The 21,303-nt window shown below is 44.0% G+C and overlaps 2 protein-coding genes across 2 annotated transcripts in view; one reads left to right on the top strand and one right to left on the bottom strand.

The window, feature by feature from the left end:
• LOC132377490 (carboxypeptidase M-like) overlaps positions 1–2,423 on the bottom strand; it is a 32,962-nt gene extending 30,539 nt beyond the window's left edge. The window contains exons 1-3 of the mRNA XM_059943769.1: positions 2,328–2,423; positions 2,023–2,239; positions 1,072–1,169 (exon numbers count right to left, since the gene is read on the bottom strand). Coding sequence (XP_059799752.1) covers positions 1,072–1,169; positions 2,023–2,239; positions 2,328–2,372 — 360 coding nt within the window. The 5' untranslated portion in view covers positions 2,373–2,423. The remainder of the gene's footprint in view (positions 1–1,071; positions 1,170–2,022; positions 2,240–2,327) is intronic.
• A 1,423-nt stretch (positions 2,424–3,846) lies between these two features.
• The window catches only part of LOC132407388 (tetratricopeptide repeat protein 16-like), a 45,998-nt gene continuing 28,541 nt past the window's right edge, over positions 3,847–21,303 (top strand). Inside the window, exons 1-5 of the mRNA XM_059993803.1 lie at positions 3,847–3,893; positions 12,433–12,576; positions 13,685–13,866; positions 17,719–17,809; positions 20,240–20,383. Of these exons, the coding sequence (XP_059849786.1) occupies positions 12,517–12,576; positions 13,685–13,866; positions 17,719–17,809; positions 20,240–20,383 (477 nt within the window). The 5' untranslated portion in view covers positions 3,847–3,893; positions 12,433–12,516. The remainder of the gene's footprint in view (positions 3,894–12,432; positions 12,577–13,684; positions 13,867–17,718; positions 17,810–20,239; positions 20,384–21,303) is intronic.

Below are 21,303 nucleotides of genomic sequence, written 5' to 3' on the forward strand. Positions count from 1 at the left end.
GAGAAGGAATTGTTTGTAAGCTGGAAGGAAAAGAACAGGGGAATGGGACCGATTCAATTTTTCATGTTGGGGCCAATCATATCAATAGACTGAATGGTGCATTTTGTGCCATAAACACCCCTTGATTCTACAGCAATACATTTAAAATGCTGTTAAAGTACTCATCTTTTACTAATCAGATGCATTATCTATTGATCTATTAATTTATCTATTTATTGAGATTTACTCATTGATTGAGATGGAGTCCAAATAGGACCTTTCGGCCCTTTGAGCTGTGCCACCCAGCAGTCCCCCGATTTAACTCTAGCCTAATTCAGGAAAATTTACAAAGACCAATTAACCCACCAGCCCATAGGTCTTTGGACTGTGGGAGGAAACCGGAGCACGAGAAGAAAACCCACACTGTCACAGAGAGAATATACAAAGTCCTTACATTGAACCTGGATTACTGGCACTGCAAAGCCTTGTGCTAACCACTACACTATCCTACTGCCCTGATAGCTTTGAATTCTACCTGGAAATCAAAATTCCTCCAAACAGACTTCCTTGCTTTCCAAAAATCCATTTAAATTCACTGCCGACCATTGCTTTTTTTTCTTTTATAGGCATAGATGTGACCAAAAGTCATAAAAAAGCTTCAAATTAGTAGAATTTAAGAGTCAATTCATCTACCAACACACAGGTGGAACACAGCAGGCCAGGCAGCATCTATAGGGAGAAACGCTGTTGAGGTTTCGGGCCGAGACCCTTCGTCAGGACTAATTGAAAGGAAAGATAGTAAGAGATTTGAAAATAAATTCAAATTCAAATTAATTAATTAATTAAAATTTAAATTAAAAGAGATTTCAAATCTCTTACTATCTTTCCTTTCAGTTAGCCCTAACGAAGGGTCTCGGCCCAAAACGTCGACAGTGCTTCTACCTATAGATGCTGCCTGACCTGCTGTGTTCCACCAGCATTTTGTGTGAGCTGTTTGAATTTCCAGCATCTGCAGATTTCCTCGTGTTTGCTCTCAGTTCATCTACCATTAGTTAGCAGAAACACTTTCTCATTCAGTACAAATTAGTCTACCTCGTTTCCATGGATATTTCCGATGTATTTAAATTCAGGAATGCCAACTCGATGCTCGCTCGGGTGCTGTCCTATTGCAATAACCAACAGTTCCCGTCCTGGTGGTCAAGAATTTATATAGACAAGTAAAAAAAAGTGATTCCACACTACTTATCTAGCAGGAGGACGTTAATTAACACCGAACTCCAAACACAAAGTAAGATTTAAAATATAAAAATAAATATAGGTTACTGCGTTGTCCCTGTATGAAGTAACACTTTTTCATATAATATGAATGTCCAGCTGTATGATATCACCACCTTAACAGTGTAGATTTATTTTTATTTTATTGAGATAAGCGTGGAGTAGGCCCTACCAGCCCTTTGAGCCGTGTTGCCTGTGGTGAACTACATATACCTGTCTGGACACGCCCCCCCACCCCCGCTGACTGCTCCTGTGGCTCCTCCCACGGACCCTGGTATAAAGGCGATTGGAGGCACTGCTCCTCCCTCAGTCTCCAGGATGTTGTGTGATGGTCTCTTGCTGCTGACTGCTCTCTTCCAGCAAATAAAAGCCTATAACTCGCCTCACGTCTCCAAGAGTTATTGATGGTGCATCATCGCCCATTAATTCCCGATTTAACGCCAGCCTAATCACGGGACAATATGCAATGACCAACTAGCCCGGCAACCTGTAGGTACTTGGAAACTGGAGCACCCGGGGGAGAGCCATGCAGTCAGGCCATTAACCTACAAACTCCTTATAGGCGGCTGTGGAATTGAACCAGCACTCCCGGCACTGTAAAGCGTGGTGCCAACCACCACGCAGCCCCAAATAATATCCGGAAACCCCGTTTCGACATCGATTACCCAATGTCACCCCAGTCGTACGTTTTTCCAGGTATACAGCCTTCAGCATTACCCATTCAAACCTGAACATTATACATCTCTCTGGGTATAATGAAGGCTTCACCTTCCGCAGTCTTTCCAATGCTGTAAAGATGAGTAATTCTTGAGAAATTTATATGCACGTCGTGAAGAAACTTCTCTAGCAAAGACGTGTGATGGTATTTGAAGTCCAAACTAGCGTAAGAATAATGGTGAAGTATAAATGAAAGACAACAGACGGCATACATCCAGAATGCTCCTGGTCTAGGAGTCATAAATACAGAGCCAGGAGCGAGTACCGCCTGTAACAGAAAGAGAGGGCGCGTTTTAATTCCATTTTTTTCCCATTTCCTTGTAGCTTCCTACAATACTTCAAAATCCATAATTCACCTGTCTATAATTCAATGTCATCGCATTTAAATGAACTCTATACATCTGAAATGCCACATTATTCTAATCATCTTCGGCCAAAGAGTTGGATTTGCGTTGACATCGTATGACTCTCATTCCTTTCCCCTGGAAGGGTATTGGTTAGAGATTAGCCAGTCACAAGTATCCCGCAATGAATCTCTCGGTAAAACTATTCCGGGCGCTCTTATATTTCACTAAACATGACATTGACGATCCGGCGAGCCCGGCGTTTCGCAGTGTTACAAGGCTCCAAAGCGACAATGGTCCATTGTCCACGTCCATGGTGTCATTAAAGAGGAATTTCTCAATGTCACTGAGGGAGAGGTTCTACGCGAAAAGAAGGCAAGTTTGGGAGCCGTCTGGCCCGACGCAAATAATAAATAGAGAGAACGAAAATAATGGGAATATTAAAGTTAGTGAAATCTTTGAACTACTAGCTTGGCCTATATCGCCACAAATTACCATTGGCGAGGCGGGAGGCGGATCTGCCGAGAACAACTGACTTCTGAAATAAAAGCTCAAGCAGGGTTTGAGGAAAGGTGTACACAGTTAACGTGTCAGGTCGTCAGAACTGGGAAAACACTAAAGCAATCACAAAGTGCTGGGGATCTCGGCGGCAACCGTAGCGGGAAATAGACAGTAGACGCTTCAAAGTATTAGAAAGAAAGCCAGTATATAAAAATTGTGTTGGGGGCTGTAAGAGAGGGTGACAGATGGATCCGGGTTAAAAGTGAGGTGAAGGGGATATATTTAACATGCTTTCAATATTCGATGGTTTATTTTTTTCCCAAGGAAGATGCGATTCATTTCTTGATCCCAAGAGAGAAAAGAGCGAGAGATCCAATACTGGGCCACCCCACACTCTGCCCCATTTCCACTGCCACCACCTCGGCTCGGTGCGCTGATCGCCCAATTGCGCCACGATACTCGGTCTGCAACCTTATTGGACGGTCGGAACAACCAATCGCAGCTGTGTATTTGCTACACGTGGGAGAGGGGAAGCGAAAAAAAATCACACAATGATTGACAGCGGTTTTAAGCAATCCGAAACGCGAAAGTTAAGATTGCCTTGGTTAAAACGACCAATCGTATTTAGCTTTTCTAGTTACAAATGGAGCAACTATGATCACTCGTTTATTTGACAGATAATTTTTTTCCCAAGTGAAACAACGCGTTTTCGACACGATAGATGAAACACCGCACTAAAACCTCCAATATATTATTCTAATCTTGTGTTAGTTTTAATGAATTATTAGCTAAAATCCAAAATCATTGGGAATCCATTTAACTGTTGGTTCCTTGTCATAACTATTGCATTTTAAAAATGAATCAGGAACTACAATAGGAAAGAAACCGTAATCTTAGTAACAGTTTATTAAGATGCAGCGAGTAAACTTTAAGAAGGTCAGTGTGAGTGGAGGGAGCTGGATAAACTGGAGGCCCGGACCGCCCTTCTGGAACATGCGGCCTCGCCGAAAGCTGGTTACTAGTAGCAACAGGACGCTGTAAACAGCGAGCGGGCACGGGCGGGTGATCATGTGGATGGTAAGGCTTGCAGAGCGCGGTCGCCGTGGAGTTTCAACCCCCGCTAATAACAGCAGAGCACAAAACAAAAACCAGGGCCGATCGCGGAATCTGCGCTCTCCTGTAACCGCTGCGTCCCTTATGGATGAAATGTTAAACCTGTGTGTTCAGTCCGCAAGATTTAAACAGAAGCGGACGCGGGCTACCTGGCCCCGTCATTCAAAATCGGTATGGCTGATCGGTGAACACACACGAAATGCTGCAGGAATTCAGCGGGCCGGGCGGCATCTCCGGGGAAAAAAGTACAGTCGACGTTTCGGGACGAAACCTTCGGCAGGTTTTTTTTCCCATAGCCTGGCCCGCTGAGTTCCTCCGGTATTTTCTGTGTGTTGCTCGGAGTTCCAGCATCTGCAGATTTTCTCTTGTTTCTGAGTGGCCGATCAGTCCTGGGTCTCAACTCCACTTTTATGTCAGCTCCTAATAACCTTCGGTTCCCCAATCTTCCAAACTATATCTACCTCTATTTTAAATACTTCCAGTGACCCTCCTTGACAACCCTTTGGAACAGAGAAGTTTATAGCTCTAAAATTACTGCGCACCTCCGTTTTAAATAACTGCCCCCTTGTACCAATGTACTTCCACGTGAGGCTCTCGCACTAACGACTAAAGATTTAAGTATCAGCTTGATTTGTCACATGTACATCAACACATTGCAACATACGTTGTTGGCGTCGACGACCAGCACAGTCGAAGCAAACACAAAGTACACTGCAGATGCTGTGGTCAAATCAAGACGTACAAAAAAGCTGGATGAACCCGACCTGCTGAGTTCATTCAGCTTTTCTGTACAGTCGGTGCATGTGCTGCAAGTCCGCAACGCTTCCGGCGCCGACATATCATGCCCACATCTTACTAACCCCAACCCCCAGGACTCTGGGATGTGGGAGGAAACTGAAGCCCCTGGAGGAAACCCACTCAGACAAGGGGGTGGGGGGAGAGAGTACAAATTCCTTGCAGGCAGCAGCGGGAATTGAACCCGGGTTACCGCCACTGTAGCTAACCTCCACAATACACTACTAGTCAAAACATCTCCACCTCTCGCCAACTTCTTGAAAGTCATGGTGACAAATCTGGTAAATTCCTAGCCAATCAGCTGAGGCGTTCCAAAGCCAAACAACATAGTACAAAGATCCGGAAGGAGAATGGAGACTTTACATCGGGTCACTTAGAAATCAATGACGCATTTAAAAATTTCTATTCTCGACTTTCTTCCTCTGAATCTTTGAATGACAATATCTCTGTTGATCATTTTTTTTTAAATAATCTGAATATTCCTTCGCTTCCATCTGATTTTAAAGCCAAACTTAACGCGCCTATATCATCAGAAGAAATATCTTTTGCAATTTCTGCTGTTACGTACTCGTGACACGTGACAGTGGTACCCTTGTCACGTGACTGGGGTTGACGCTGTACTGGACTTGAGGTGATGGTCTTGTGATGGTGGAGTGACGTCATTTTCCCGCCAGTAGAGATCCTGTGACAGGTTTTTTTTTCAGGTTATAAAAGGAAGACCCCCACCCTGTGAGGAGGGGCAGTTCCTGGCTGGATTTGCCAAGTTGACTTCATGCCACTGCGTGATTTAATGTGATGACGCAGTTTAGTTGAAAGATGAAGTTTTATTTAATGCCTGAAGTTTAAAAGGTCATTGCCAGCAGGTTCTTTACAATACTGCTAGTTTGAGAATCAGTGGAGAGTGAAGATCGGAGTTCGGGAGTTAAAGATCGAGGAGAATCGCTTTCTACGGTGAAACGGGTTCGGCCTTTGCTTAATCCTTATTTGGAAGGATTTCGTTGACTATTCTCGTGTTAATCCCTGGGATTACCAAAAAGGATTGAGGATAGTGAGGAAGGAAAGGTCAGTGCCTTTAAGCCGTTCCGTTTCGTAAATTCTTCGTGGGAAAAGTTCGAAGTCGGGGATCGAAGCAAAACGACGTGAAAGAGAATTTAAATCGTCTTATAAAGTCTCTCCTTTTAAATGGACTGTGAGCATATCGAACTTTTGGCAATACCTCTTTAAAGAACTGTTTTTGCAATATCGCTTTAAGAACTGTTTGAGCTGCCGCACCGCAGTTGATTTCCGGTTTCGTTAGTGTTTGTTTACTTTTGGGGGGGGTTTGTTTTCTGTGTTTAATAAACGTGTTGTTTGTTATAAAAAACCCTTGCCGAACTCATATATTTATTGTTGCCTGAATACGTAACACTGCATTGTCTTCAGGGAAATCTCCTGGACCTGATGGGTTCCCCGTAGAATTTTATAAATCATTCTCTTCACTTCTTTCTCCTCAGTATTGTCTGACTCATTTAATTACGGTAAATTGCCACCCTCTTTTAATGAGACGTCTATTATTCTTTTACTAAAAAAGGGTAAAGACCCAACAGAGTGTTCCTCGTATAGGCCGATTTCTTTGCTTAATGTTGATGTTAAAATCTTGGCCAAAGCTTTGGCTTATAGATTAGAAACTACTATTCCCTCTATTATTTCTGATGATCAAACTGGCTTTATTAAAAACCGTCTTACTTTTTTTAACATTCGGCATTTATTTAACATTTTATATTCACCTCCAACTGGGATTCCTGAATGTATTATTTCCCTCGATGCGGAGAAAGCATTTGATCGTATAGAGTGGAACTACCTTTTTGCAGTTTTAGAAAAATTTGACTTCGGTCAAAGTTTTATCTCTTGGATCAAATTGCTGTATCTGTGTCCTACTGCCTCTGTTTTGACTAATTTTCAGAAATCCCAGTTATTTAACCTCAAACGTGGCACCCGTCAGGGATGCCCTTTAAGTCCCTTTCTCTTTGATTTGGCTATAGAACCTCTGGCGATAGCATTTCGAAATTGTCCTGAATTGACTGGGATTTGGAGAGGGGGTGTTAAGCATAAAGTTTCCTTTATGCTGATGACTTAATACTTTTTCTTTCAAATCCGTCTACATCCTTACCTCCAATGTTTTCACTTCTTGATCAGTTTAGCCAGTTCTCTGGCTATAAACTTAATTTACATAAGAGCGAACTTTTCCCAATTAATAAAGAAGCACGAGAATTAACATTTCGTGATCTCCCTTTTAAAGTAGTTCATAATCAATTTACTTATCTTGGGATTACAGTCACAAGAAAGTTTAAAGATCTCTTTCGTGAAAATTTTGCCAATCTTTCATATGCTATAAAACAGAATCTGGTACAACGGTCACCTCTATCTATGTCTTTGGTAGGTCGTATTAATGTTGTTAAAATGTATGTTCTCCCTAAACATTTATATTTATTTCAATCAATCCCAATTTTTATTCTTAAATCTTTTTTTGATTCCTTAGACTCTATTATTTTGTCATATCTGTGGAAGAATAAGTGCTCTAGAATTAATAAAGTTTATCTCCAAAAATCTAAAAAAGAGGGTGGCATGGCTTTACCTAACTTTAATTTATATTATTGGGCAGCTAATATACGTTGTGCTACCTTTTGGGGTTTTTTTTCCACGGCCAACCCGAGTGCCCTAATTGGGTGGCAATGGAGTTGAGTTCCACTAAAGATTTATCTATCTCTGCACTTCTTGGCTCTGTACTCCCTAGTAGTTTGTCCAGATTAATTGTTAATCATCTTGATAGACACACTTTGCGAATATGGGCTCAGTTTAGGAAATTTTATGGTTTCCATGGTTTTTCCTTTTTCAGCCCTATCTTACATAATCACCTTTTTTTTACCTGCTACGTATGATTCAGCATTCCATGATTGGTATAGGAAGGGCATTAGACATTTTGAAGATCTTTTTATTGACAATCGCTTCGCGTCTTTTCAACAGCTCTCTGCTAAGTTCAATCTGCCCAATGCTCATTTTTTTAGATATCTCCAAATTAGACACTTTATTCATCCTTTAATTCCTAACTTCCCTGAAATGCCTGAGAAAAATGTTACGGACTTATTTCTTTCTATTAATCCACTGGGTAAAGGTTTAGTATCATTTATTCGTGATAAATTAGCATCCTTATGACGTGCCCCTGTGGATAAAATTAGAATGGCTTGGGAGCATGATTTAAATATCTCCTTATCTGATGAGACTTGGGACTCGATTCTCAAATCGGTTAATTCAACCTCTCTTTGTGCTCGCCATTGCCTTTTACAGTTTAAGATTGTTCATAGAGCCCATCTGTCTAAATCTAAATTATCTCGATTTTACCCTAACATTTGTCCTCTTTGTGATAAATGCAAAAGGGGCGAGGCCTCTCTCATTCATATGTACTGGTTTTGTCCTAGCTTGGAGAAATTTTGGAAAGATGTCTTCACAATGTTATCATATATTCTGAATCACCACCTAGAACCAAACCCTTTAATTGCTTTGTTCGGTTTCTGGGGTGAGACAGATTTACCTCTGAGTTCGACCAAGTGTCGAATATTATCTTTTGCTTCTCTCCTGGCTAGACGTTTAATCCTCCTTAGATGGAGAGATGTTGCCCCGCCCATGCATGCTCAATGGCTTAACGATATTATGTCCTGCTTAGACCTTGAAAAAATTCATTATTCAGTTCTTAATTCGGATACAAAGTTCCATAAGGTCTGGGGACCTTTTATTGAGTACTTTCATAACCTTCCTCTTAACTAAGGTTTTTTTTTCGGTCCCTTGCTTTCAGCTCTTTTTTTGGTAGTAGGCATCAATATCTTCTGTTGCTAAGTGTATTTATAGTTTTGGGGGTTTGAATGTCCTGATTTATATTCTCTATATTTGTGTTGTGGTTGGTCTGGAGTTTTTTTTGTTGCAGGGCTCGGGGAGGATACTAATTTTACATGTCTTCAATTTGGGTGCTTTCTCAATTATCCTTTTTTGTATTATATTATTATTGTATGTTTATTTTTGCACTGTATTAATGTTCTTCATTTCGATCTGGGTTTTTTTTTATCTGTAGCGATGTAGAAAATGTATTTAAAAAACTAATTTTAAAAAAAAACATCTCCACCTCTATCGTGACATAACACCTGACACGTTCAAATGCAACTATCGCCCAAAGAATATAGATCCAATTTATTTAGCTACTGTGAGAGGACAACGCTCTCCCCACCAGAATACAGCAAGCCAAGCCATTCACCCGTGACTGTCCCCAGTATTAATTATCTTTAATTAAACAAGGGGAAGTGAAGCTTTGAACAACTCCAAGCCTTCTAGTGATTTTTTTTTCAGGAAAAGGGAACAGAAATCTAGAGGGCACAGGTGGGAGAAGAAGGATTTAAAAAGAGACCTAAGGGGTAACTTTTTTATACAGAGTGTGGCCGGTATATTTTTGGGTGGTGCAGTGGAGATATATCTCAATCAAAGGAGGTGTAAGGTGCTCCTTCCCTCCGCTAGCCTGCAGGTCACCCTTGGGCAAGATGTAACACCTGTTTAGCCCCCGATCAGGGTCACACAAAGCCAAGGGTGCGGGTGGTGGATGGTCGTATGAACAGCTGGTGCATATCACAAGTCCTGGTTATGCGACCATTGACACTAGACAGACAATTTCTGAAGAGTATTGATAATGGCTGGGGTCACCTGTGCTGTAAAAACACTGTCCAGAAGAAGGCAATGGCAAACCACTGCTATAGAAAAAATTGCCGAGAACAATCATGGTCATAGAAAGACCATGATCACCCATATCATGCAACATGGGGCATAATGATGATGTCATATGACATGGCACATAATGATGATGACGTTGAGCATATGGAACAATTACCAGAGGAAGTGGTTGACACAGGTACAATACAACATTTAAAAGACGCTTGGACGGGTACATGGATAAGAAAGGTTTATGATATGACCCAAGAGTAGGCAACTTGAATTAGCTTAGATGAGCATCTTTGTCAGCATCTACAAATTGGGTTTGAAGGGCCTGGACGTGCACAGAATACGTTATGGCTCTATCACAATAGATCAGTAGCCCTTAACATTTCTGTTTTTAAAAGCTGCTCCAGCCCCTCACTTCTTTAGAAATATTTTGCAAATAACTTGAACTTATTCATCTATTTTATTCATGTAAAGAAGAGGTGGGGATGGGAAGGGTTACAGCCAATGAAGTATGTTTGAAGAGTAGTCAAAGTTATATTGTTGGACATGAAATACTCACTTTATATTTGGACTGCAATAATAAAACTCTGTAAGAGCAGATATTTTGTGATAGGGTCTCTTATTTTTGTTACATTTACATACCAGCTGGGTACTCAAATCTATATAAATCTGATTTACCGAATACATATTTCAGCTAATTTCCACATTACTGAAGGTTAGAAATACCTTTTAGAATTTTCAAAATGCTGGCATTAGTGTTGAATGCACAGCTTGAAAAGCAGATACTTCATGTAGATTTTAACAAGTGACTGTTCCGTATTCCCTGCAAGTGACCTGCCCATAGACCTCCTCCCTCACCTCCATTCAGGGCTCCAAACAGTCCTTCCAGGTGAGCCAACACTTCACCTGCAAATCTGCTGGGGTCATCTGTTCTGTCCGGTGCTCCCGATGTGGCCTCCCTCTACAGTGATGAGACCTGTTGTAAATTTGGGGACCGCTTCGTCAACGCCTCCGCTCCATCCACCACAGGTGGGACTTCCCAGAGGTCAAACATTTAATTCCCATTCCCATCCTGACATGTCGATCCATGGTCTCCTCTTCTGCCAAGATGAGGCCACCCTCAGAGTGGAGGAGCAACAATTTATATTCCATCTGGGTACCCTTCAAACATTGGCATGAATATTGATTTCTCCTTCCAGTGAACAAATCCACCCCCCATTCCCCCCCTCGACCTTTCACTTCTTGCCACCTGCCTAACACCATCCACTGTGTCCCCTCCTCCTTCCCTTTCTCCTATGGTCCACTCTCCTCTCCTATCAGATTCTTTCTTCTCCAGCCTTCCACCTTCTTATTCTGGCATCTTCCCCCTTCCTTGTCAGCCCTGAAGAAGGGTCTCAGCCCGAAATGCCGACTGTTCACTCTTTTCCGTAGATGCTGCTGGACCTACTGAGTTACTCCAGTGTTCTGAGTGTGTTGCTTTTGATTTCCAGCATCTGCAGACTTTCTAATGTTACTGAAAAAGAAGTAAACCTTTATGATTCAAGTTTATTTATCACGTACATTGAAACATACAATGACCTGTGTGATTTGTATGAACAATTAACACACCGGAGGGTCTGTGTTTTGCCACATATCCCCGTGCCAACATAGCCATGCGCACGATGCTCAGCAGAACAACACAGAACACAACAAGCAATAAAACAACACCAGCAAAACAAGCCCCTGTTCCACCTTCCCATACACACACACACACACACACACACACACACACACACACACACACACACACACACACATACCACACACACACACACACACACACACACACACATACCACACACACACACACACACACACACATACCACACACACACACACACACACACACACACACACACACACATACCACACACACACACACACACACACACACACACACACACACACACATACCACACACACACACACACACACATACCACACACACACACATACCACACACACACACACACACACACACACACACACACACACACACACACACACACACACACACACACATACCACACACACACACACACACACACACACACACACATACCACACACACACACACACATACCACACACACACACACACACACAGACACACACACACACACACACACACACACATACCACACACACACACACACACACACACACACACACATACCACACACACACACACATACCACACACACACACACACACATACCACACACACACACACACACACACACACATACCACACACACACACACACACACACACACACACACACATACCACACACACACACACACACACACACATACCACACACACACACACACACACACACACAGACACACACACACACACACACACACACACACATACCACACACACACACACACACACACACACATACCACACACACACACATACCACACACACACACACACATACCACACACACACACACACACATACCACACACACACACACACACACACATACCACACACACACACACACACACACACACACACACACACACACACATACCACACACACACACACACACACACACACACACACACTCACACACATACCACACACACACACACACACACACACACACACACACACACACACACACACACTCACACACACACACACACACACACACACACACACACACTTACTCCGAGGACAGTTTCTCTGGACTCCAGCAGACTCATAGAGATTCCGTTCTTCTGATTGACCCCCCACCCCCCCAATCCTCATTGTGGACCCTAGTGAACGCCAATCACTGAACACTAGGCCTCGATTATCACTAATGGAATAATCCAGAACATGAGGGCATGGTCATTGAGTCAGTATCCAAGCCATTAAGAGTGGGGTCAGGTATCACATTGGTAGTAGAAATTCAGCACTCTATGTCCTTTGCAGTCGTTGAGACGTCGTTACGGTATCCACACACCTCGCATGCAATAAAGGGCAAGTTACACAGAATCTCGTCGACGCTATTGAGTCATGGAGCAGGCCAGAGAGGAGGAACAGAGCGAAGAAACTCAGTACCAAACCTTGGCTGAGGTAAGCAGGGGGATAAAAAAATGTTTTAAATGATCGGGTGAATTATATCTTACCCAGCAATCAATTTGAAAGTAATCAATGTCCAGCAAGCATTTAATCTCACACATTGGAGATTCTCCCTTTGTTCTAATCCCCCCCTCTCCTACCTTCGCTGGCATCGACCATAAACGTTAACTCTTTCTTCCTTCACACAAGCTGCTGAACCTTTCCAGCGTTCTCTATTTTTCATTTCAGGCCCTATGGTTTGTAAGACCTCCAGATCAGGAGCTGGTTTCCAGGTCCAATTAGCCACTCCAGGTAAAAGAGTGGCTACTCACTAAGGCTGGCCAGACAAAACCCACCAGCTACGGTCAGTTTAACTCCGCGCCCAGCTCCAGCTGTTGCTACCGGTACCCACGGCAAATGCTCGGCTTTCAGCTTTGGGAGGCTACTTATCTTCTGATGACACAACTGCTGAGTGTGGAAGTCTTCTCCTGTGTAATAATCTCCAGCTCATTTACTGAGAAGCAACAAACTGCAGAATTCTGTTCCCTTTCCTAGAAAACCAACACCTGTATGTAACAATCTCAGCAATTTGCAAATCTTGCTCTTTCCTTGATCTGCAGCATGCTGCAAAGTCAGCAGCTGTAGGAAGGCCCTTATACACATATATCCAAATACCTTGCAGGAAGGAGGTACAGGAGCCTCCAGGCTCTTAGCATCATGTTCAAGACCAGATGCTACTCTTCAACCATCAGGTTCCTGAGCCAGCTCAGATAGCTTCACTCCCCTCAACACCGAACTGATTCCACAACCTATAGACTCTTTTTCAAGGACTCTACAACTCATGTTGTCAGTATTATCTATCCATCTATTTATTTATTTGCATTGTTTGTCATCATTTGTACATTGGTTGTTTGTGTGTAGTTTATCATTGATTCTATTGTATTTCCACATTCTACTGTATGGAAAATGAATCTCAGGGTAGAATTTGGTGACATACACAAACTTTGATAATAAATTTATTTTGAACTTTGAAATAACTTGTCAGTTGTTTCAGTAACTCAAGAGTGCCTGCTTCCCTCGGATGGTCCAAGGCTCTTGACAATTAAATGTTCTCATTCCCCAGGAGGATCCAATTATGCTGGGAGCTGGAGTGTTTCCTACAGCTTTATCTGAAGAACAACTGGCAGCAGCCACAGAGAAGGCACGGCAAAATCTCTTTGGATCTAGTAGGATCTTTCACCTAGATGCCATAGAGAAGAAAAATTATGTCATGTCGGATATTATAAATAATCGGGCTGAAGAACAGTGAGTATATTGGCAGATGCGGCCATTTCAGATTACCCAAAAATATTATGTGCCTTTTCTGCTTAGTGATGTGATAACCAATTTACTTTGTTACAGCGCTGGTATTGATTTATACCGCTCACAATTTAGAGGCAGGTTCATTGGAAAAGAATGAACTTTATTTTGGAGACTATTGTAAGCCACTAGAAAAAGGATGGAGAAAGAAAGACGAATTCTGTCACATTGACGCTGAATGTCCCTGGTCCGGGTGGGTAGTGGAGAACATTCTGCGATGTTCTTGTCTGACCACCGCCAGTATTTGTGTGCACATTGTGGTGTTACAACAACCTTGCACTCAACATCAGAAAGACCAAGGAGTCGATTGTGGACTTCGGGAAGTGGAAGTCAGGAGAACGCACACCAGTCCTCATCGAGTGGTCCGCAGTGGAAAGGGTGAGCAGCTTCAAGTTCCTGGGTGCCAGCATCTCAGAAGACCTACCCTGGGCCCAATGTTTTGATGCGTTCAAAAAGAAGGCACGCCAGTGGCTATACTTCCTAAGGAGCTGTGGTGAACTACATATACCTGTCTGGACACGCCCCCTGCTGACTGCTGCTGCGGCTCCTCCCACAGACCACTGTATAAAGGCGATTGAGGCCTGAGCCCGGCCTCTCAGTCTCCAGGATGTAGTATGGTGGTCAACCACTGCTTGTTCCTTCTTCCAGTCAATAAAATTGATGCACGAATACTCGCGGTTCCCCTTTGCCATTCCCTGCCCCGACACCACTACCACGTCCGTCATAAAAGCCCTGCGCCAGCTCTTCACTCTGTTCGGATATCCCTGCTATATCCACAGTGATAGAGGGTCCTCCTTTATGAGTGACGAGCTGCGCCAGTACCTGCTAGCTAGGGACATTGCTACTAGTCGGACCACGAGTTATAATCCCCGGGGAAATGGACAGGTGGAGAGAGAGAATGCCACAGTGTGGAAAGCCGCACTTTTAGCCCTTAAGTCAAAAGGGTTGCCGGTCTCTCGATGGCAGGAGGTCCTTCCTGAGGCACTCCACTCTATCCACTCCCTGTTATGTATGTCCACCAATGCCACCCCTCACGAGTGCCTCTTCTCTTTTCCCAGGAAGTCTGTCACTGGGACCACCCTACCAGTTTGGCTGACGTCCCCAAGGCCAGTGCTGCTCCAGAAACATGTGAGGAGTACTAAATACTCCCCACTGGTCCAGAGGGTTCACCTTCTACATGCAAACCCCCAGTATGCCTACGTGGTCTTACCTGATGGGCGGGAGGACACAGTCTCCATCCGTGACCTGGCGCCCGCAGGAGCAGCAGACCACTACCCCGAACACTCCCCAGTAACTATGAACCCTGTACCCAAGGTGACACCGCGCACACCAGGCCCTACACAGACTCCTCACGACACTCATATGCCGGGCGTTTTGTACGTGTATATACCAGGCGCCTCGCACACGCGTGAGGGATCACTGACGCCTAGTGGGCTGACACCACCAGTTAGGCTGGAACCAGCACAACCTCCGTCTCCGGTGCAATCACCACCGGCACCTGTGCAATCACCACCACTGGCACCTGTGCAATCACCACCACCGGCACCTGTGCAATCACCACCACCGGCACCTGTGCAATCACCACCACTGGCACCTGTGCAATCACCACCACCGGCACCTGTGCAATCACCACCACTGGCACCTGTGCAATCACCACCACCGGCACCTGTGCAATCACCACCACCGGCACCTGTGCAATCACCACCACCGGCACCTGTGCAATCACCACCACTGGCACCTGTGCAATCACCACCACCGGCACCTGTGTAATCACCACCACCGGCACCTGTGCAATCACCACCACCGGCACCTGTGCAATCACCACCACTGGCACCTGTGCAATCACCACCACCGGCACCTGTGCAATCACCACCACCGGCTCCCGTGCAATCACCACCACCGGCACCTGTGCAATCACCACCACTGGCACCTGTGCAATCACCACCACCGGCACCTGTGCAATCACCACCACCGGCTCCCGTGCAATCACCACCACCGGCACCTGTGCAATCACCACCACCGGCACCTGTGCAATCACCACCACCGGCTCCCGTGCAATCACCACCACCGGCACCTGTGCAATCACCACCACCGGCACCTGTGCAATCACCACCACCGGCTCCCGTGCAATCACCACCACCGGCACCTGTGCAATCACCACCACCGGCACCTGTGCAATCACCACCACCGGCTCCCGTGCAATCACCACCACCGGCTCCCGTGCAATCACCACCACCGGCACCTGTGCAATCACAGCCGGTGCTACGTAGATTGCAGTGACAGATTCGACCACCCGATAGACTTAACCTGTAAGAAACTTCGCCACGTGGGGACTCTTTTAAAACAAAGGGGGGGGGTGAATGTGGTGAACTACGTATACCTGTCTGGACACGCCCCCTGCTGACTGCTCCTGTGGCTCCTCCCACAGACCCCGGTATAAAGGCGATTGAGGCCTGAGCCTCTCAGTCTCCAGGATGTAGTATGGTGGTCACTCACTGCTTGTCCTTCTTCCAGTCAATAAAAGCCGATATCTCGCCTTTACGTCTCAGAGTGAGTTATTGATGGTGCATCAGGAGCTTGAGGAGATTTGGTACCAAATTTATTTACCAAAGGCTCAGGCAAATGCCTGTAGTGGTACCGTGGAGAGTAATCTAGTTGTTTGTACCACCACCTGGCGTGGAGGCTCCAACACACAAGATCAAGAAAAGCTGCTCCATCATCACGTCCTTCCCACCTTCAGGTGGTGGTGTTTCAAAAAGGCATCATCCATTATCAAGGACCCTCATCATCCAGAACCTGCCCTCCTCTCCTTACTACCATAACGTAGGAGGCACAGGAGCCTGAAGGCACTCACTCAACATTTTAGGAATAGCTGTTTCCCTCTGCCGTCAGATTTCTGAATGGTCCATGGACCCAAAAACCCTACTTCGCTATTTTACTCTCTATTTGCACCACTTATTTATTTGTACATTTGTTGTTGTAACTTGGTTCCTTAAGCTCCCAATGGGCTGCATCTCAAGTAGCCTCTGAAAATCAAGTCCAGCTCCTGGCCTTCACCTATGGCTCAGTTTCAAAGCCTGGCAGAACGGTTTCTACTGATCGGAGAGGAGGCAAAGACACCTTAAAACCATTCGCTTTGGGCAGCTCAACTAGGAGAAGGAAAACTTAATTCAAACCCCCCCCCCCCCCCCCCCGCTGCCTTATGGCTATATCCACTCACGGGGAAAATCTCAGGAGTAAACCCCGAGGAGAAATCTGGAGCTGAGGTCCATAAACCAGTCCAACATTGAATTTAACACTGACTGGCATCTCTGCAATGCCGCTGGTGCCAAACTGTATCAGTCTCTGCCATTCCTTCGGATTCATCGACTGCCGGGAGAGGGGGACCCTGCCCACGGGCAACAGCTTGTTCTCCATATTGTACTGTTGGGGCAGTACTTCACAGACAGCTAGAACGCAATATCCATGGCTCACCCTGACTAACAGAGGGCCTCAATATTACAACTTATAGTTATTGTTTTATTGCACGATGTTGCATCCATAAAACAACAAACTTCACGACATATGTCAGTGACGATAAGCCTGATCCTGATTCCAGAGTTATCAGTGTCCACTAGAAATATCCTAGCTCCCCATTCTGAGCTAGTTCTTCATAGGCAGGATGATCTTCAGAATACCACACTTTAGAGGACTTTATTCCGGATGTGAAAGGCATCATAGTTTACGAAAAGTGATTAAACAATACTTAAGGTTCTGTGTCTGAGATGTTGAATCACTATTGGCATCTTCTTTCTACAGCTATGAGAAAGGAAAGATCCTCTTTAACAAGGGACTAATGGAGGAAGCGATAATTTCATTCAACAAAGCCCTTAATTTGGATCCTCAGAGGGTAAGAAGATGAATTTTTCCTTGATGTTGGGGTGGGGGTGGGGGTTGGGTCAGAAGAGAGATCCAGAGCACCAACGTGATGCAACCAAAATATTGATTGATGAAGTTGTTGGTGTCAAATGTTTTGCATGCCATCCAGATAGACCACTTTGGAATGAGAATCAGGTTTAATATCACTGGCATATGTCATTAAATTTGTTAACTTCGTATAATGCAAAGTACAATAATAATAGAAAAAAACTGAATTACAGTTAAATATATTAGTTAAATAAATACTGTAAAAAAAGTAGTGAGGTACTGTTCATGGGTTCAATGTCCATTCAGAAATTGATTTGTAGAAGATAAGAAGCTGTTTCTGAATCACTGAGTGAGTGTGTGTGCCTTCAGGCTTTTGTACCTCCTCCCTGATGGTAGCAATGAGAAAAATTAGTACCCACGATGGAGCTGACCTTCTTTACAACTCTCTGCAGCTTATTTCAATCCTGTGCAGTAGCCCCCCACCCCCCACCCCATAGCAGACAGTGATGCAGCCAGTTAGAACGCTCCCCATCTGTAGAAATTTGCGAGTGTTTTTGGTGACGCACAGAATCTCATCAGACTCCTCAGGACGCTGTCTTTGTAGCTGTGTCGATATGCTGGGCCCAACTTAGATCCTCAGAGATACTAAGACCCAGAAATTTGAGATTGCTACAACAGTGCAGGGATGTAGAATATTGTTGGTGAGTCATAGAATTTAGATTTTAAAAAGTAGAATGGTTATAACAGGAGTTTGTAATAATAGATTATGATGGAGCATATTTGCAGAGACCAGTCTGCAAAGAGTTGCTGAGCTCTGGCGTCAGCACACTTGTATTCCAAGAAAAACGAAAGATTGGGGGAAATATTTTATTTATTTTGGATTAGTAGCCTGTTGACAGTGCTTAGTTATAATACCTGAAAATTGGTAAATGCTAAAACCACCAGGAAGAAGGTACAGGAACCTCGGGATTCACACCACCAGATTCAGGAACAGTTATTACCCCACAACCATCAGTCTCCTGAACCAGGTGCTATGGCTTAACTCAGTTTCACACGGCCTGTTACTGAACCGTTCCCACAGTCTATGAACTCACTTTCAAGGACTCTACAACACACACAAAATGCTGGAGGAACTCAGCAGGCCAGGCAGCATCTACGGAAAAAAAATACAATCAATGTTTCAGGTTGAAACCTTTCGGCAGGACAAACCCTTCAAGGACTCTACAGCCCATTTTCTCAATATTTATTATTTACTGATTTATTATTATTATTTTGTTTTTTTTCTCATTTTGTATTTGCACACAGTTTGTTGTCTTTTTCACACTGGCTATTTATCCATCCTGTGAAGTACAGTCTTCCATTGATTCTTTCTTGAATTTAGTATGAATGCCCACAAGAATATGAAGACTATAAGACATAGGAGCAGAATGAGGCCATTCAGCCCATCGAGTCTGCTCCGCCATTCAATCATAACTGATTCTTTTTTCTATCTCCTCCTCAACCCCTGTTCCTGGCCTTCTCCCTGTAACCTTTGATGCCATGTCCAATCAAGAACTTATCAATCTCTGCCTTAAATACACTCAACAACCTGGCCTCCACAGCTGCAGGTGGCAACAAATTCAACAAGTTCACCATCCTTTGGCTAAAGAAATTTCTCCTCATATCTGTTTTGAAAGGGTGCCCCTCTATCCTGAGGCTGTGCCCTCTTGTCATAGACTCTCCCACCATGGGAAACATCCTTCCACATCTACCCTGTCTAGGCCTTTCAACATTCGAAAGGTTTCAATGAGATCCCCCCTCATCTTTCTGAATTCCAGCGAGTACAGACCCAGGGCCATCAAATGTTCCTCATATGATAACCCTTTCATTCCTGGAATCATCCTTGTGAACCGCCTCTGGACCCTCTCCAATGCCAACACATGTTTTCTAAGATGAGGGGCCCAAAATTGTTCACAATACTTAAGGTGAGGCCTTATAAAGCCTTGGCATCACATCTCTGCTCTTGTATTCTAGACCTCTTGAAATGAATGCTAACATGAATCTCAGGGTTGTATATGGTGGCATATATGTACTTTAATAATAAGTTTACTTTCAGCAGTACTAACAGGATATCTGGAAATTTGATGAGTAACTACCCTACAGAAACGCAAAGGTTCTGCAATACTGGAAATCCAGAGGAACACACACAAAATGCTGGAGGAACTCAGCAGGTCAGGCAGCATCTACGGAGAGGAATGAACAGTTTAGGCTAAGAGCCTTTGTCGGAACGCTATATTTGCCTTCACTTTCTTTCTTCTGATTCAACATACCAACGTACATATAATCAACTGAATAATGTTCATTGTAAATGTAGTGAAATACTAATTGGTCGCTTACAATCTGATTTCTGTTTTAAATCCCTTACTTGTTGCAGAAAGAGTTTTATTTGAGGAAGGCTGAGGTGTATCTCTTCATTGGGGATTTCCAGTCTTCTGTCCTGAACTACAGGATGGCGAGCAACTTGGATCCAGCAGATGAAAGTCTTGTGTCAACGATAAGCCACACTTTGTATATACAAGTGTGTTCATGGTTTTATTTATTTTTATTTTTGTTAAAGTTCTGTTTCGTGATTATCTGTGTAAACTGGAGTAAAGAACAAGAGTGAAAGAACAAGAGCAGGGTGAAAGAAGATTCCATATACACCAGTACAGATCTGTTGGTTTGAATGGAACACTTCCAACCTGCAAATTAATTGGTGATTGTGTGATCTAAAATTTAATACAGCTCCAGCTTCCACTGAAACGCAGCTCAATTCTAGACCCATCATGACAAAAGACCCAAGGGAGTCCGGAGGAGGTTTGTGAGAATGGTTCATAGCCTGAAGAATTTCAGTCACAGGGATGGATTGGAGAGGCCAGGGCTGATTTCATTGGAGAAGACTAGGATGAGGGGAGGCCTCATTGAAATATACAAAATAAGAAATCTGGACAGAATGGATTGGGGGGAGGGGGAGATGTTCCCTTTGGTAAAAGGTCAAGGACCAAGGATCACAGACGTAAAACAAATCGGATGAGAATTGATAGTGACAAGAATCTGTGTCGTGATTCATTGCCACAGATGACTGACGAGGCCAATACACTGGGTATACTTAAAGTGGAGGCTGATAGGTTGTTGATTAGTAAGGGCTTCAATGTTTATGGGGAAAAGGCAGGAGAATGGGGTTGAAAGGGAAAATAAATCAGCCGTGATGGAATGTTGGAGCAGACTCGATGGGCCAAGTGGCTCTTTGTCTTTTGGTAATAATTTCTTATATATAACAAAAAAAGCTCCACAGTCTGTGGGTCGGGGAAAGGCAGTACATACTCCTAGAAAGTATTAGTAAAGGGTGTCAAAGGTTACGGGGAGAAGGCAGGAGAATGGGGTTGAGAGGAATAATAAATCAGACATTATGGAATGGTACAGCAGATTTGATGGGCCCAATGGCCTAATTCGGCTGTT

Source organism: Hypanus sabinus, chromosome 18, assembly GCF_030144855.1.
Source record: "Hypanus sabinus isolate sHypSab1 chromosome 18, sHypSab1.hap1, whole genome shotgun sequence".
In the NCBI taxonomy this organism is placed as follows: domain Eukaryota; kingdom Metazoa; phylum Chordata; class Chondrichthyes; order Myliobatiformes; family Dasyatidae; genus Hypanus; species Hypanus sabinus.